General features: G+C 35.4%; 1 protein-coding gene across 1 annotated transcript in view; it reads left to right on the plus strand.

Annotated features, from left to right (window-relative positions):
• Window positions 1-2,459: 2,459 nt before the first annotated feature.
• UNC13C (unc-13 homolog C (C. elegans)) overlaps window positions 2,460-15,765 on the plus strand; it is a 131,170-nt gene continuing 117,864 nt past the window's right edge. Inside the window, exon 1 of the mRNA XM_009078702.1 lies at window positions 2,460-5,591. Within this exon, the coding sequence (XP_009076950.1) occupies window positions 2,627-5,591 (2,965 nt within the window). The 5' untranslated portion in view covers window positions 2,460-2,626. The remainder of the gene's footprint in view (window positions 5,592-15,765) is intronic.

A 15,765-nucleotide genomic window follows, 5' to 3' on the forward strand; every position in this document is an offset into this window, starting at 1 on the left:
ATATATGGCTGGCTATGAAATCAAAATTCTTCTACAGAGAAGCATTAAACCTTTTTAAAATGAATGGAAATGTTCCAGATTCTAGTGATAACTTCATTGTTTCTGCATTTTTTTAGGCTGAGGCAGAAGACAAGCCTTCTAGCTTGTTTATATATTCTTGGTTTGAAGTTGTTTGAAGAATGTCCAAGTCATCTGATGAGGTTTATGTAAGAGGACACTTAAAAATCTGTGGCTGTGTGGGCAGAGGAGGCAGGCAGTCACACTTGAAATCTTGTTCAACAAATGGTTACAAACGTGCAGTGTAAGAGCTGAATGGTTAACAAGTATTTGTACGTCTAGGAACATGCATTTGACATTGAAAAGTGTCCCAGGATGGTTCCTTTCAAAAAAAAAAATATGTGAAGTCAGCTTTGTCTGTAGTGAAAGCTTTACAGTATTCTGAGATGGTATTTGCATTCCTTGCAGATTGCATGCAGTCTCATTGAGCTATGCCTTTGCTTCCAAACATTGCTTGCTCTCTTAATTCACTCTTAATACTCTGACTTCAGGCATAAGCCTACATGAGAAAGAAGTGGCAAGTGGCAAGAGCTATGCTGATGTATATATGTAAAAATCTGTAGTGAAAGCTTTACAGTATTCTGAGATGGTATTTGCATTCCTTGCAGATTGCATGCAGTCTCATTGAGCTATGCCTTTGCTTCCAAACATTGCTTGCTCTCTTAATTCACTCTTAATACTCTGACTTCAGGCATAAGCCTACATGAGAAAGAAGTGGCAAGTGGCAAGAGCTATGCTGATGTATATATGTAAAAAATGTGATTCATGTCTAACAAATATTTCACCTCTCTATAAAATAATAGATAGCAACTTTGGGAAGGATGAAGAATGTTGTCCGTTCTTGTTCTCCTTGCTTTTGGTCTGCATCCCAATTTTGTTGTAACTGGAAAAGAAATAAGTCTGTTTACATCCTCTGTTCCAGGATTCCAGAAGCCAGCCAGGCTTTAGCAGCTTTGCTTGGGCTCTATGCAGCATAGTGCATTTTGCTGCTGCAGTATCAGTGGTTAGTGTTTATTAATGACCATTACATGAGTAAAACAGTAAGGTCAGTGAAGACAAACTGTAATTCAAAGACTAGATCTTGAGGTGTATGAGTGGGGTGTAATGTTTCATACAGGGCCATCCTGTTTGCAGAGAAGAAGGACAGTTCATATTCTTTACTCCTCTTAAGACACCTCAGAGCAATTTTTAACCCTTCATTCACCCTGTATCTAAACAAACTTCTTATTTTGCCAAAGAATTTTTAGCTGGTTTAGAAACCAAAACGGCCATTTTAAGAACCCCTTGGATTTTTCTGAGCTATTTGTCTTGTGTTTATTCTGCAGCTATGAAACTGCGAGGTAAATGATATGCTGTGCAAAAAAAGTACACTTACATTGTTAAAATTGTATTGATTACATTTCTGTGGAATACAAGCCTTTCTTTTATGAAATAGAAGCTTCCAGATGCCTCAAAATCTTTTCTTAGTCTTGTTTTTAATCAGATAACTTTCCTGTTGTAACGGCACCTGTTTCTGTCCTGCAACTTGTAAATCATATTTGTTTGTCTCTCCTTTGGTGTAGGTTTGAGTTTGGTTTTCTTCTGTGGCCAGAAAATGTCAAATTTAATAACTTCGATGAGAATGTCCATCAGTTGTCATTATGATTTTCTGTTATTTTCTGTTGGGTTTTTTTGTTGGTTTTGGTTTGTTTGTTTTGTGAGGTTTAGGGTTTTCTTTACTTCTGAAAGAAGAGAAATGAAGAAGTTATTACCCACTTTTATGTTCTCCTTTACCACAGCATGCATCAAAATCTGGTATCAAAAGAAAGCTTCTATTTCACAAAACATAGCCATGTGCATAATTCAGACTCAGGATAGATCAGCACTTCACAGATGCAATATTCATTTGTTGTACCTGAATCCTACATTGTTCCAAAAAATGAAGCAAGAGAGAACTTTCTACTTATCTTTTACTAGCTAGTAACAACCTGTTTCTCTGTTGTTTTTTGTTTCATCATTGCTGTATATCTTATGGATCTAAATTGAAATGTCATTACTCTGAAAGAAAGCAGAAAGCTTTAATACTGAATGTCTCTATTAAAGTCGGAGAATTTACCTGGACAGAGAAGCCTCTAAATAAGTACAGCTTATTAACTTATGTTAAAAATATTTGCCTAGAACTGTTGTCATCTTCAATTATTCATGAAAAAATCTATTAAGGTAATTATGGGGAATCCTTTTGTTTCCATTGTAACCTTGTTCAAAGAACATCAGTATTATTGAGTAGTAAGTTTCCTTGGCAGCCATTGTAATGTCATTCCCTCCTTTTTAGACACTTCAGGAAGCCATGGGCAACAGAATGAGATTTTGCAAGACATACAAAACCCCTTCAGGATTTTCTTTCGAACAAGCAGATGTGTGATTTTTATTTTTTGGTACTTTTTTGTCAAATTATTTCAGACCATCAGTAGTTTATATGGCTGTATTCTCTATTGATGAAATATTTGCTGATGATCCCATTGGAGATACAAATGCTTGCCTGGATCAAAAATTGTGTTTTGTGGAAACAGCTTAAAATAAATTACACTCCATGGTTTCTGCCCTCTTAAAGAGCCTGATCTCATCCTACATATATAAGATTTGCAAAGGAATGTTTACAAAGAAAACGGGAAATAGTACAAAAAGGAAAGAGAGTTGTCAGAGCAAAAAGGAACAAGCCTTAACTCAGATTGGACAAACAAAGAATCCAAAATTTTCAAATACTTTCAAAAGCACCGTTAAAAAGATTGCCAAGTGCCCATCTGCTCGCAACTTGTCAACTGAAGAAGAGGAAAGCAATAGAGAATTTTCACTTTCTCCAACCTTCAGTTACAGAGTTGCTATTGCCAATGGACTGCAAAGGCATATTTTTGTAGCAAACACTAATAATGAAGATATAGTTCAAGATCTATCTTCAAATGATAGCTCATGTTCTGAGTCCTTAAGTGAAGTAAAAAGTAATAGCAAGAAAAACGAATACTTATCGCACACAATGCCTGTGAGACGCAACAGGAAAAGCTTGAGCAGCCTTGCACCATCTGATGGAAGTTCAGATGGGGAACGCACTTTGCACACACTGAGGCTGGGAGCTTTACGAAAACTAAGGAAATGGAAAAAGAGCCAAGAATGTGTCTCATCAGACTCGGAACTAAGTACATGGAAGAAAACATGGGGTTTAAGAAGTAAATCTCTGGACAGAACTGGCCGTCACCAGAAATCAAATACTCTTGAACCTAGCTTTAGTTCAACAGGTTGTATTAGTCAAACCCATGATGTTATGGAAATGATCTTTAAAGAGCTTCAGGGAATAAGTCAAATTGAAACAGAACTTTCTGAATTAAGAGGGCATGTTAATGCTCTGAAACAATCAATTGATGAAATTTCTAGTAGTGTAGAAGTTGTGCAAAATGAAATTGAACAGTTGCGAACTGGATTTGTACAGTCCAGAAGAGAAACTCGGGACATACACGACTACATTAAGCAGATAGGCCATCCAGGAAACAAAGCAAGTCTAAGGTTTCTAAATGTGCCTGAAGAGAGGCTTGAAAAAACTGAAAGCACAGTTTACAAAATATTAATAGATAAAATGGGCTTCTCAGAGGCACAAAGCACTATTAAAATTGAGTTTGCTCAAAGACTGGGACAACAAAGAGACTGTCCAAATGCAAAGCCAAGACCCATTCTTGTTTACTTTGAGTCATCACAACAGAGAGATTTGATTTTAAAAAAGTCCTATAAACTTAAGGGAACTGGCATTGGAATATCTACAGATATATTTTCTCATGACATAAAAGAAAAAAAAGAAAGAGCACTACCTTCTTCTCAGACTTATGAAAGTATGGATATGAAACTTTTAACTGTGGAGACAAAATCTAAAATGCATGACTGGGAGTCACCTGACAGTGATAAAGACTTGGAATCAGATATAAATAAGAACAGTTATGCAAAGATATCTAAATCAGCACTTCAAATGAAAACAAGCACTACAAAAGGGATTGTTGAGTCCTCAGCCACTAAAGACCTTAATAGAACTGCTGATGATAGCGCCTTTTCCAAGAGAAGGAACTATGCCAATCAGTCACCAGAATCTGACAATATGGAAAAACAATCAAAAACCTATTATTCAGACATGACTCCTTTGTGGCATTTACAGAATGACTTTGCAACACCAAAGCTTAGCCGTTCAGAGTCAGATTTCTCAAAATTGTGTCAGTCCTACTCTGAAGATTTTTCAGAAAACCAATATTTTAGCAGAACAAATGGCAGTTCACTATTGTCTTCCTCTGATCGTGAACTTTGGCAGCGAAGGCAAGATGATTCTACAAACTGGTACAGCAGTTCCCAGGAACAGACTTTTGGCCAAGACATGCAACAGTATCCAGAGCAAAATGAAGCAGAGAACATAGAAACTGTTGATAATGGAGTAAGCAATGGAATAATCCGTGCATCTGTAGACAGAAACCACTATAGTGATACTCAACTGTCTTTACATGATGATCTTTCCCCGTGGAAAGACTGGAATCAGTTGGAACAGGGAGCAGATTTGGGCCTAGACTCATCCACACAGGAAGTTTTTGTATATGATATGAGCAGCCCTTCAGATCAACAAACAGATTATGGAAAGTGCCAAAGTTCCGACCTCCAGTATGATACAGAAAGCTATGATTTCACCCTAGATGGTACTTCTCCATCATGTCCAGGCCTTGACAGTGAAACACAAAGCCAGTGGACTGGTCAATATGATGATTATCAGGAAACAAATTCTATCTCCTCTTATCAGAACCAAAACAGATTACCTATGATGTACCGAAGTCAAAGTGAACTAGCAAGTGACGACTCAGAAGGAGCAGCTCCTAAATCATGGCATAGCCGATTAAGTATAGATCTTTCTGATAAGACTTTCAGCTTTCCTAAATTTGGATCTACACTTCAACGTGCTAAGTCAGCTTTAGAAGTAGTCTGGAATAAAAGTACACAAAGTTTAAGTGGGTATGAAGACAGCGGTTCATCTTTCATGGGTAGGTTTAGAACTTTATCTCAGTCTACTGCAAATGAATCAAGTACAACCCTGGATTCTGATGTTTATGCTGAGCCTTATTGCTACAAAGCAGAGTATGAGGAAGATGTAACTGAGCCATCTGGTGAGAATGAAACAGACTACGTAGAAGTAATGGAACAAGTCCTTGCTAAACTAGAAAACAGAACTAATAGTAGTGAAACCAGTGAGCAGGTCCAAGAATATGAACTGGAGCAGTCGTTGTATGAAACTCCATATGAAATGCTACCAGAGGAGCAATATGGCACACAGCTTGACAGTATGATCAGTGAAGAGATACTGGAAGTTGAAACTGAGGTGGTTCCTGATGTAGAAGTAAGGGAAGATGAAAATCAGAATGTCCCAGAAATGCTTACTGAAACTCCAAAGAAAAAAAGAATACGACCATCATTTAAAGAAGCTGCTTTAAAAGCATACAAGAAGCAAATGAGTGATTTGGAAGAGAAGATCCTTGCTGGAGGTAATAGTATTTTAATACTGTCCTTTAAGTAAAACGTTGTTCTCAGTAAAGTTGGACACTAATTTTTGAATAGTGATTGATTCTGCTTTCTTTGAATTTGGTGGCAAAAATTCTGCTTATGTCTGGTTTTGTTAATAGGGTGAAATAGTCCCACAGCAGTCAAAAGGCTAGAATTTTACAAATTTGTTTTGAAGGAGTTTTCTGAATGTGTTTAGTCAAGCATGTTTATAAGTAATGTTATTGGTTTGAATTTCAGAAACTTGAAAATTAAATTTCACAAGATTTAAATCTTAAAAAGAACTAAGCAGTCTCCTTATAACTTTATAGATGTATTCATTGGAGTAATACAGAGCGTTCAGGTATTACAGTGCTCTCTTTAACAGTTTTCAAGGCATAGTTGGTTCTATATTCATCATGATGAGCAGTGTTCTCCATTCTCTATGCAACTCATAACTTGTTATGTAATTATGAGAGTGAAAGTCTAAACTGATTTCATGTCTGTCCTTATTTTAATTCTGTCATCAGTTGTACTCCCAGTAAGCTCTTAGACCAAGTAGTCAGTCCCCAAAAGGGGGAGAGAAGGGTGTGGAGGTAAGACAGAAGAGTGTAGCATTCATGTATGAAGAGACAGTAGTAAGGAATTTTGCACACAGAGGATGTTGACACAGATTTATTCATGATTTTTATCTTTAGTGTTATCAGACTTCAAAGCAGATAGTCATATGCATAACTTTAATACCTCTAGTAAAACACAAATATGGTGATTTTCAATATTAGCATACACTGTAATGCTAACATTATAATATTGCATTTGCATTTAATTAGGAGCATCATAATTACTGTAGCTAGCCAGATGGTAATTGTCACCTTGGCTGAATCTTTGCTTTCTTTATCTGCCTTGGAAAAATAATCCTCTGATGCATTTATTTTAAAGATGAAAAATTGTGCCTTTAGCCGAAAATCATATTGAGTAATAATGAGCTTCCAAATCTTGAGCTACTATAAAGTTTCTTTTGTACATGAACAAATACTTTTACAATAAACATATAGTCAGCTTGAAAGTATATTATACATAAGCATTTAAGTATTGCTAATAGGAGAGTTTACAGTCTATTTTTAGGTTCAAATAATGAAGCTAGATTGCATATTTGTATTTTGCAGGTACTTTTCTGCAATACTGTGTTAGACCCTAAATGGTGTGTAAATATGAAGAAACACCTAGCAATAACTAGTATTTTCATTGCTTTCTCCTGATTTCATGAGGCATCAGAGAGGGGAATCACAGACATTTCACCTAGTCATTGCTGTACAGTAGGAACATAAATGTCTGAGGACCTAAATAAAGAAAGTACAAAAGGAAGACCCCAAAATATTGAAACCCAAATTGGTTGCACTAAAGTTTGTGCATTTGTGTACATTATTAGATAACAGGTTGTAGGAAAATTAGAACTAACTTTGATGTTAAATCTCATGCAGTCACTTCTACGAATTAAATATATTTGCTCCTCTTTTAACCCAGGAGGCAAAACACCTCTTTCAGTCGCTTAGTCTGTTAACATTCTTTTCTTCTGAATAGCTAAAGGATTTCTTACATTTACACAAAATCCATCCAACACCAAGGCCAGTCTATGAAAGTGTGTTATTGGGTGTAGTCTGTGGGGTAAAGAGCCTCTGTGTGGTTATAAGATGCCATTCCTCCATTTTTGTTTCCACTAACAAAAAGGAGAAGGGAATACCACGAAAGGCTAAGGGAAATTTATGGATGAACTGCTACAGTACGCTGCTTCTCAGATTGTTCTAAAAACAGTGTGCACTGACTCTTGAGTAGCAGTTCTGTTTTCACACTGTTTTTCATACCAACAAGGTTTTTCATTTAAGCAAATCTATCTTCATTTTAATATTGGTAGGAGCAATAATAGCTTTGAAGAAAAGTGGCTAATAGCTTATTTAGGGTTTACAGGACTTCTATGAATAGATTTATTTTATTTATTTTTTACTCCCATAAGTGATTTACAGTCAACTTCTGATTTCTTACTTTTGGATGAAAAATTACCAATAAGAGATCAAGTTCTTTGAATTAATCTTCATTACATAGTCAAAATATAAGCCATTGTTTCATCCTTCCACATAGGCAGGAGCAGGCAGACAACGATCTGGCCAAATCAAGATATAGCCGTGTAATACAGTAGTGTTAGTTCTCCAATTGAATGCAGAAGAAGGGTTTAGAATGATATGATTCTCATTCTAGTAACACATGAGGTAAGGCCAATGAAGATTGATACATAAATAATTTATTAGTGCACAAGAGCACCATCAGATTGCCCTATTCTCTGTCTCTAGCCGGAGAGAAAAAATACACTATGGGCTGATTGCTTATGTATTATTTATTGCAACATGTTTTTGGAGACATACTGGAATGACTTACTTATAGGTTATGTGGATGAAAGGAGACATGAGCTGTACATGAGTAATGCTCAGATTTAAAGTTCTGTAAGGATATAGAGACATTGTGATGATGCATGTATATTAATGGAAGGACTGATGGCTTGAAAAATATCAGACATGCTAACCAGTGCTTTGTTTCTTTATGCACTGTAATTAGGTACATATCTATCACCTAATGTGTCTATAAAGGGCTGGATTTGGGGACATAATACTTTTCAACTTAAGTTGATTAATGTATTGCTCTTCTCTTCATATGTAAATAATGTAATCAGGCAGATTAGAGAGTTTTCATCAGTATAAATTCCCTTCTATATTGTTGTCAGAAGGCAGTCAAAATGGAACCAATGTATTGTGTAAGCAGGTTGGGGAAGAACTGGTTAGTGTTGCTATACATTTCAATAGATCTGTAGTACTGAGGAAACAAGATTTACTGCAAGTTAAGGAATCTATTCTGGTGCTGTATTGGGAATGATAATGAACTACAGAATTCAATAATCCAGTTTCTTCAACTCTCTTTGTTTTCTTTCCCAGTGTCATGTTTGTGTCTGCTTTTGGTCAGTAAACAAAATGATGGATGTTTTTAACTTTTTTTTGGTGTGTGGTGGGACAGGAAGCTGTAGTGAAAAGGAAATGAAATACATTTTCAGATGATGTGGGTAGAAACTGATAAATACAAAATATTCCTGCACTGAACCTAGTTAAAATTCTAGAAAATCCTTTTAGATGTATATATGTGTGCACTCTGAAAATCTTCCAGTAATATTGCAGGAGGTAAAATAGTGTTCTAAAGAATTATTACCCACTCCATGAATTCAGTCAGAATGGTACAGATGAACCAATGTATACTGATTTGACTGATTCTCATGTGCTTGTTTCATGCACACAAGAGTATATGCATTTTTTTCTAGCTACTGGTTTCACTCTAGAGTCAGGTATAAGTTTTCATACCCTTTCAGTCCTGTTTCTCTTCTGTCCTTTGATTGAAGATCCACAGTTTAATTCAGCGTAGTAACTACTGCTCAATCAGTGTGTTACATCAGAGAAGTGTTTGTTAAAACTGCTCTTGTGTAACAGTCTTGGAATCAAAAAAATTCAATTGTTATCAGATGCCTTTTTTGCTAGAATAGCTATACCTATTCTTTAATCATAAAAGAACTCCATCAAACCAAACCAAATCAACACCCACAAAAGAACCCAAACAAAAACATACCAAAAAACCAAAACCAAAAACCTCTTCCATTTTTAGGAAAAATAATTCATTAAAGCTGTTTCCTTCATAGTAGAAGGTATCTGCTACTCTACTCCTTATGAAAACAGGAGAATATTTAACACTATTTTCACTGACTTTAGAATTAATGTAGACTCATAAATATTCATGCAATTTTCCTGCTCTTTTAGTGCTTAAACAGATTTGAATTTGCAAGAGCTAAGAGGAAATCTGACCACAAATGTCAATTCCAAGGTTTTATTTATCTGTTTTTTGCTATGAATATGGCCACAATATTATATCACCAAGATTAAAAAATATTTTCTATTTTCTATTTTTATTTCTCAAATATTTAAGCATTTTCTTTAGGTCATTGCATTTTAGAACTAGAAATAACACTGCATCATTTTGTAATGCACCTTCAGGATAAAAGAAATCTTTTCTAAGCAATAGGCTGAAAAAATATCTAGACATGCATTTAAAAAATGTAATGACTTGGAAAACACGAGTTCATAAATAAGCTCAAATCTTCCTCTGGTCTATTGGTAAAGTAGAATATTACAACGCAGTGTGAAAGTTAGAAATTCTCTATTTTGCTACCAGAAGGAAACAATACCTTATGCACATTTTCCAGGTGATCAGTGGAACACCTACACAATTGTGTTTCCCTGGAACTCTAACTGGGAGAAAATATCTGAAACCTCTCCAGTTTGTGCTAATGGAAAATTATTGTAGAAACTGATGAAACTTTGTCAGTGATGAGGTTTGCCTCCTTGATGAGGAGAAAATACTCTTAAGACAACTTACATGATCAGAAGTTTGAGTAAATTTGAAAATAAAGGCAGGATTGATTGATATGTAACAAATTCTAGAAAAAAACATAGATGCATACATAAAGACACCTGCACTTTTTTATTGTTCAATACATACCATTTTTGTAAGAATTTTCTTCTGCCCTTGCCTCAGATAAAACTCATATTCACTCCATTAAAAATAGCACTAATTTTTTATTAAAACCCATGTAAAGGGAGGGTTTTCCAGGTATCTCATGTCTTATAGTTGTGCTGCTGATAGAGCAACTTAAAAATATTATTGATGCTGTGATAAAGATTATGGTGTGCACAAAGATTCAAGTAAAACAGAAAAAAATGAAAAGAGAAAAGACTAAAATTTGTTTGCACTAAACAAGTAGTGGTAAAGAGAAGCTGCTGACTGCTGTGCTAGTAGCTTCTCTGGAGTTGACTCCTGAAACAGCAGCAAGTGATTTGTCAATGCTGTCACAGATCCATAAATTATATACAACTCTAGGTATCACCAGTGTAACTGCAGCCTCACCAAAGGGATTCTTGTCCTTCAGCTGCATATAGAGCAAGATGAAATAAGGAGAGACAGATGTGACAAATCATTATTATTGAATGTAAAATAAACCAGGAGAGAAGGATAGGTATAAAATGGTTGAGTATAAACTAAAGCAGTTTTTAATCTTATCCTGTAGGTCTTCCTGTTTTATTTAGTACAAACAGGGTGGAGCTGATGCTTCTCTGCATCCATAAGGCAAGGAAGACCCTGCAAACATAAAGTAGTGGAATTTTCTTTGGGAACTTTAAGGGAGTGTAGGTTGAAATTTTCTTTTTATTAAAAAAAACCCATAAAAGCAGAGGACAAGGAGACATGCCTTTTTCTAGTAACTATAAAAAGGGATTGAGGAATTCAGAAGGATTTATACATGTCCTATCAGGCAGAAAATGTCCAATAGAACCAAAAGTCATGCTTTGAATTCCAGTGTACCAACCTATAGCTCTGAACATCAGTGTCTGTCTTTGCTGTCTATGCATAATTATTCCAAGTTATTATTACTCTCAAGCAGAGCTGAAACAAACTGTGTAATTTGATTTTGGTTTTACCTGTAGTATAAAAGGTAACAGTAGAGCAAATAAACATTTTTAATATTTTAATGCTGATCGTATTAGCGTTGTCATATTTCAAATATTTTACTTCTCTTGTATCTGTTGAGTTAGTTTGCTTATCAGCAGAAGAAAATCTGATATCTTTGTCTTATATCAGTAAGCAACATTGGCTGATATAATCTTTTTATTCTGTGTGATCATACATTATCCCATTTTTCTTCCACTACTGTAAGTCTTGAAATTAGTTTGGCTTATTTTTTAGCCTCCTAGTTGGGGGTTTTTGAAGGTAATTGTTAAAGTGATTGAGGCTGTTTTAGGCAGTTCTTTAAACCTTAGCTAGGAAGTGGTTACAACTCCACAGGAGAAGACAAAACTTCATACCAACAGCAGGTATGAACATCATACCCTGTGAAATCTGTTAGTGTTTCTGAGACACTAGGTTATGATCTTTGATTCTTGTTCCTAGGTATATATATTCTTGGTCTTTATTAGTAGTATATTTATATCACTTACAGGTTTGCCACCATTAGCATTTTATTTTACAACAGGGGTATACTTTTGAAGCAAATCTTTCCCAAGTAACTGTGTTTGGTTTGGCCATTGGTATGTCTGAGTGTGATCTATATATTTTACTGATGCAACTAAGCCAGATGTTGCTCTTCAAGATCATTAGCTCAGCAGCTAATGGGCTTTCAGCCCACAGGGCCAAAAATAGAACTGGTATGAAGTAAATACCCCCGAAAACATTTGTGCTGTGAACACTTGGGTCTTCATCACCAACTGCTTTGGCATTCTGATCTGCTCTTATGGCACTAAAGTATTTGCAATTGCACACCTATTCTTTGTGGCCCAAGGTGGAAAGCAGATCACTCTTCTGTCCCAGGCAGCCATTTAACATTCCTGTCCTACTGTCACTTCTGCCTATGCTGGCACTACACACCAACTTCCATGTCTGTGTAATCCTCATGTTCAAAAGAAGAACCAAGGAACATGCTTTTGTTTGTTAGAGTCCCAAGGAGCTACTCTCACAGTGTCAAACCAAGTGACTGCTTGGATTTCTTTGGAAGTAATGTAATAAGGGTTCAGCGTGCAAGTAAGACTGTGATATAGCAGTCCAAGTCAAACGTTTTGTGGCATTGTTAGCTGTGTGATATGCAAAGACTTCCAATAATCAATGATCTGTTTGCTTTCATAGCAAATTATTAGTTACTTGCTTCCATGCACTGTTATCATATGTATTGAAAGAGATAAAACATGCCTCTTCATCCTATTTGGATAATGTATGCTTTATCATTCTGATGTCTTCTGGAGTCAGAAAAGAGTGCTTAAAATTCATGCTCTCTTTTACTTCCTATAATCATTTTGATGAGCCAGAGGCTGTCAACAAAGCCTGGTCAGTAGTTTTTTGAGACCACCACATTCTATAATCAAATAGTTCTCTTGGCAGTCAATAGTTTATTATTTTAGGGCAGAGTTCCAGAATTTGGTAGAAGTATCTGGTAGCTGTTGAAAAACAATAGAAAGCAAAGCCAGAAGTCTAATGGGACTCAATTTCTAAACATCAGGAATGTTTTTAAAGCATGTCCCTTTGTTTCAGATTTGTAGACCACTTTATTAATAAAGACACAAATGCAGTTTTCATCTTCACCAAGCTGACCGCCTGTTTTGGCTCTCGATGTATCCGCTAGTAATTTTTCTACATCACTGCTAGTAAAGTGCTAGCAGCAATTCTTCTATTTCTCCTGTCAACCAAGCTTTATTCAAGTTTGACCTTCTCTTTGTCAGACAAGCATCACTCATCTCTTATGATGTGCTAGCTTTAATATTATCTTTCAAGCGTTATACAGTATCTTCCTAGAATAAGCTTCAGCAATACAACGTTGTCTAGTGTAATGTTCTGTTCTGTAGTGGCAATAATAGCTCCTGGGTATAGCATTTATTATTTTAGCATGGCTTAATTTGTGTCATTGTTTTGGACAGACAATCTACTTCTTTAATGTGCTGCTTCTATTAAAACCTGGTTTTCATCCATTATTTCATTTTCTTATTAATACATGTTAATTAGAATTGTCCAGCTCAGACTACAAACTACTTCTGATGATGTGTACTTTACACATGTGATTTCCGTGGAACAGCTGTATTGTTATCTAATTTCAGCAAGTATTTTGTCTAAAGGCTTTGCTTCCAGAAATGACGTAATGATCAGTCAGTTTGACATTCTTGCAACCATTTTGCAGAATTAAAGATTGAAATGGTCCTTTGAAAGAGTAATAAACTTTTATTCTTTCTTCATTTTGGTGTTGAGCAATTATGCACACTTAGAAGAGTGGAAAATCAAGGTGGTATCGATTCATTTTTGATCTTAGGGTTTTCTAACAGTTTAGATTTTTAGGACCTTGTTACAATTCTAGTGCTATGGCAGGGGCTGTGGGGAACTAAATGTTTGCAGTTATTAAAGAATGAAGAGTGCATTGGGATAATAGTTTGATGCTCGGAAAAATGCAAAAGTGAAATAATGGCACAAGACTTGAAGGATGATTATGATGTGGGGGACAGAATAATCTGAACCTCTAATATTCATATCTCTGTTGACTGATAAGAATATTATCTAGTTGTATTGCAGAAGCTACAAAAGCAAAGGCCTGTCTTCAGTTCTCTATCTTCATACTGTAAGAAACAAAGTAATTGAAATAAAATAAGAAGTATCCTGTAGGGCTAACTAAATGCACCAGTGTTTACACTGCTCCTAGTACACTTGTAAGTTTTTAGGTTAGTTTTTTTGAATGTGTGGATGACAGAAGTGAGTTAGATTAAGATAAACTCTTTTAAGTAAATCATTGTCAATCAGCAGTATAATCTGAGATGTCTAGCCTTGAATCCTTGATTTAAGAATACATTCAGTGGTCTCTTACATAATCACAGTTCATTTTTGATCTACGTCAAGGAATGTTGCTGTCTATACTGGTAGCCTCACGACTACTAAAGTGAATTGCTGGGTGACTCTGTACACTTCCTGATTTGGTGCTCTCATACACACAGAGAACACTTTCATAGTTCAGATTATTTCACTCATGGTGAGTTCAGAAGAAGCAGTAAACAATGAAGTTTCCAAGTGTATTTTGTCTCTAAAGATGCAGTCATTTGTTACAAAAAAGAGAGGCTCTGAAAGCCTCTTTTGGGGAAATTTGCGTCATTTGTCTGCTTTATGCAATTTCTATTGAGAAAAGAGACCATTAGATGGGTGATTTTTCTTTTTTTTAAAGTAGCAACTGCAAAGAAAAGCAAGTTAAACCAAATATGTAATACATTTTTTACCTTCCTAATTTTTGATTGTTGCTCTCCTTCCTAAATTTAGTCAAGATTAGCTTCCAGTAAAGGAAGTGTAGTGATATTAGATGAAGTTGGCTGAAACCCAAGAGAGGTAAAGAAAATTTTATATGTCCATCTCTCATGCTCTGAAATAAAAAATTCCATTTAATGTGGAAGACAAGTCTCAAGAATTTTTGATATAACTTTCTGAACAAGTGAATTAAACATAAAATTCATGTGATTCTTTAGGCATCTGGTAGCAAAGTACATGCAAACTATTTAAAAATTGCATTCCACATAAATAATACTGAGATTTATTAGGCACCTTTACAGGGCAGTATTGTCAGTATTGTAATGATTAGATATTCTAGAAAGGTATAGGCTGCACGAAGAGATTATGATGAGGCTTCTTAACTTACAAGTGGTGTCTTGCTTAAAACATTCCTTAGTCCCCAGACTGCTCTTCACATTTTGGACTCTTCATTTTTTTACAAGTTTGAGAATTGATACAGTCTTAGTCTTTCCTGCTTAGATTCCTGGTATATGCTGTCCTGCCTTTCCTCACATCCGTCTGTCCAGATGCTGTTCCAGCACCCTGGTTTTAACTATGCCTCATATTTTCTTTAGCACTCATAAAAGCATATCCCATTTTGTTTCCAAGGCCAGCCCAACTTACAGTCATCTAGTTACTCCTGCCTTTGCTCTCACCCTACATATGAAAATGCTGTAATAATTTTGTAGTAGGAAAGTAGCATCATATGGTTGTTCAAATCTTCTTTATATGGTTGTGGAGAAAGAGTAGCCAGTCTTATCTGATGTTGTCAGACAAATATATTTCACAAATACAGAAGAAGATAAAGAAACACTTTTTAAAGAGTAATCTCATGTTTCTAAATCTATTCAGTCAAACAAGGATGATTTGACAACTAAAACTATATAGCTTCATTTAGTCAAGAATTCATTTCTGAGGCAAAATAAAAATTGTGGTTTTTCTGGGAGGGATGTAGGGTAGTTTTCAAGTGAGAAAACATCAGAATAGTTCATGTCTCAACAGAAAGATAACTTAATGGATTTTTCTAAAACATGAAAATAGAAATTGATATCATGTCCATTTATATTCTGAAGAAGAACTATGAAAAGTGTCAATTCCCAGCATATAAAGCAGATATTCTTAGTGCACAGAGATGTACTTACTCTATCTTCATTGAATTGTGGACTTTACTATTAGTAATAGTTTTAATTTAGTAGTCTGTAGAACTTGAAGCATACATTTTCCTTGGGTCAATAAACTAGAGTTCATTCAGGT

This window comes from Acanthisitta chloris, unplaced genomic scaffold (genome assembly GCF_000695815.1).
Source record: "Acanthisitta chloris isolate BGI_N310 unplaced genomic scaffold, ASM69581v1 scaffold1307, whole genome shotgun sequence".
Classification (NCBI taxonomy): Eukaryota; Metazoa; Chordata; class Aves; order Passeriformes; family Acanthisittidae; genus Acanthisitta; species Acanthisitta chloris.